At 51.8% G+C, this 1564-nt stretch overlaps 1 protein-coding gene across 1 annotated transcript in view; it reads right to left on the minus strand.

Moving 5' to 3' along the window:
• The window catches only part of EEF1A1 (eukaryotic translation elongation factor 1 alpha 1), an 8257-nt gene extending 6917 nt beyond the window's left edge, over nt 1-1340 (minus strand). Inside the window, exons 1-3 of the mRNA XM_012646037.1 lie at nt 695-1340; nt 225-404; nt 1-135 (exon numbers count right to left, since the gene is read on the minus strand). Of these exons, the coding sequence (XP_012501491.1) occupies nt 1-135; nt 225-404; nt 695-838 (459 nt within the window). The 5' untranslated portion in view covers nt 839-1340. The remainder of the gene's footprint in view (nt 136-224; nt 405-694) is intronic.
• Nucleotides 1341-1564: the final 224 nt, after the last annotated feature.

The following is a 1564-nucleotide window of genomic DNA, read 5'->3' on the forward strand; positions in this document are numbered from 1 at the left end:
GTTAACACCAACAATTAGTTGTTTCACACCTAGTGTGTAAGCCAGAAGGGCATGCTCACGGGTCTGCCCATTCTTTGAGATACCAGCTTCGAATTCACCAACACCAGCAGCAACAATCAGGACAGCACAGTCGGCCTTTTAAAGAAAATAATATACACTGTTAGATGACAAATCCAGTTTTCTCCATGTAGAAAACATGCTCGGAGTTATTAAACCCCACAAACCTGAGATGTGCCTGTAATCATGTTTTTGATAAAGTCTCTGTGTCCTGGGGCATCAATAATAGTCACATAGTATTTGCTGGTCTCAAATTTCCACAGGGAGATATCAATGGTGATACCACGCTCACGCTCAGCTTTCAGTTTATCCAAGACCCAGGCATACTTGAAGGAGCCCTTTCCCATCTGTTAAGATTAAGAGTGGTTACTAAGACATGATCACAACTCCAGCTTGAAATTCCTTGCTCCCCCTATTTGGCAGTAGTAGTATGTATCCGCTTTACAACTGCTATGCGGACACATGGTTTTACAGAGTCGACATGGTAACTGAGTTGAGATTAAAAAGTGAATTTGTCATTATTTTACCTATTAACATCCAAATCTACATAACTACTACCACTTAACGGTTTGTTTTTTTTACTAGTAAACTCGGTGTTTTAGTTAAAGTAGTTTTCCCTTTATGCTATCGTACATACTTCAGCTGCCTCCTTCTCAAATTTTTCGATGGTTCTTTTGTCGATCCCACCACACTTGTAGATCAAATGGCCAGTAGTAGTGGACTTGCCGGAATCTACGTGTCCGATGACGACGATGTTGATGTGAGTCTTTTCCTTCCCCATTTTGGCTTTTATGGGTGGTTTTCACGGCACCTGAAATGCAGGAAAAAACCTTTGAACCACTGTTGAAAGGCTTGAGAATAAGCCAGGACCCAAACTCAGAGGGCAAATTCCAAGGAGAATTACAGCCAGTGCCAAGCTGGCCGAACTCTTCAGTCTCCACCCACCAAGTGTGGGGAAACTCCAGCGCACGAAATCCCCTCCCCCACCGCGAGAACGAGCTTCTCCAAAAGCTGGCAGGAGTCATGGAGGTGCCTGGACGGCGCCCGGGCACACCGCGGGGTCACAGGAAGCGGCGGCAAAGGAGGGAAAGGCCCTTTTCCTTTGTGTGGGTGACTCACCCGCCCCATCTCCCGGGCCGCCGCGTCCTCCATTTTGAGCTCCCTGCAGCAGGGCCGGGGAGCGGCCATCTTTCCGCGCACGCAACTGGTGCCGAGCGGGCCGGCCGCGCCGCCGGGGTGGGGCGGCACACGGCGGCGCAAGGCTGGCACCAGAGTCGCCCGGCCCGCTCCGCGCCACCCGCCCTCCCGTCTGACTCTCGGTGGCCGAGACTCGTAGGCCCCGCCTCGCCAAACATGTGCGCTGGGACCCGCGGTCCCCGCCGCCGCCCGGTGCGCCTCGCGGCGGCCCCACAGCCCCAAGAACCGAGCGGCGAACTCGTGGACACCCAACCCAACATCGCCAAAAGTATCCTGGCAGACCAAAAAAATCGTACCTGTTCGCTTAAAA

Source organism: Propithecus coquereli, unplaced genomic scaffold (genome assembly GCF_000956105.1).
Source record: "Propithecus coquereli isolate 6110/MARCELLA unplaced genomic scaffold, Pcoq_1.0 Scaffold24, whole genome shotgun sequence".
Taxonomy (NCBI): Eukaryota; Metazoa; Chordata; class Mammalia; order Primates; family Indriidae; genus Propithecus; species Propithecus coquereli.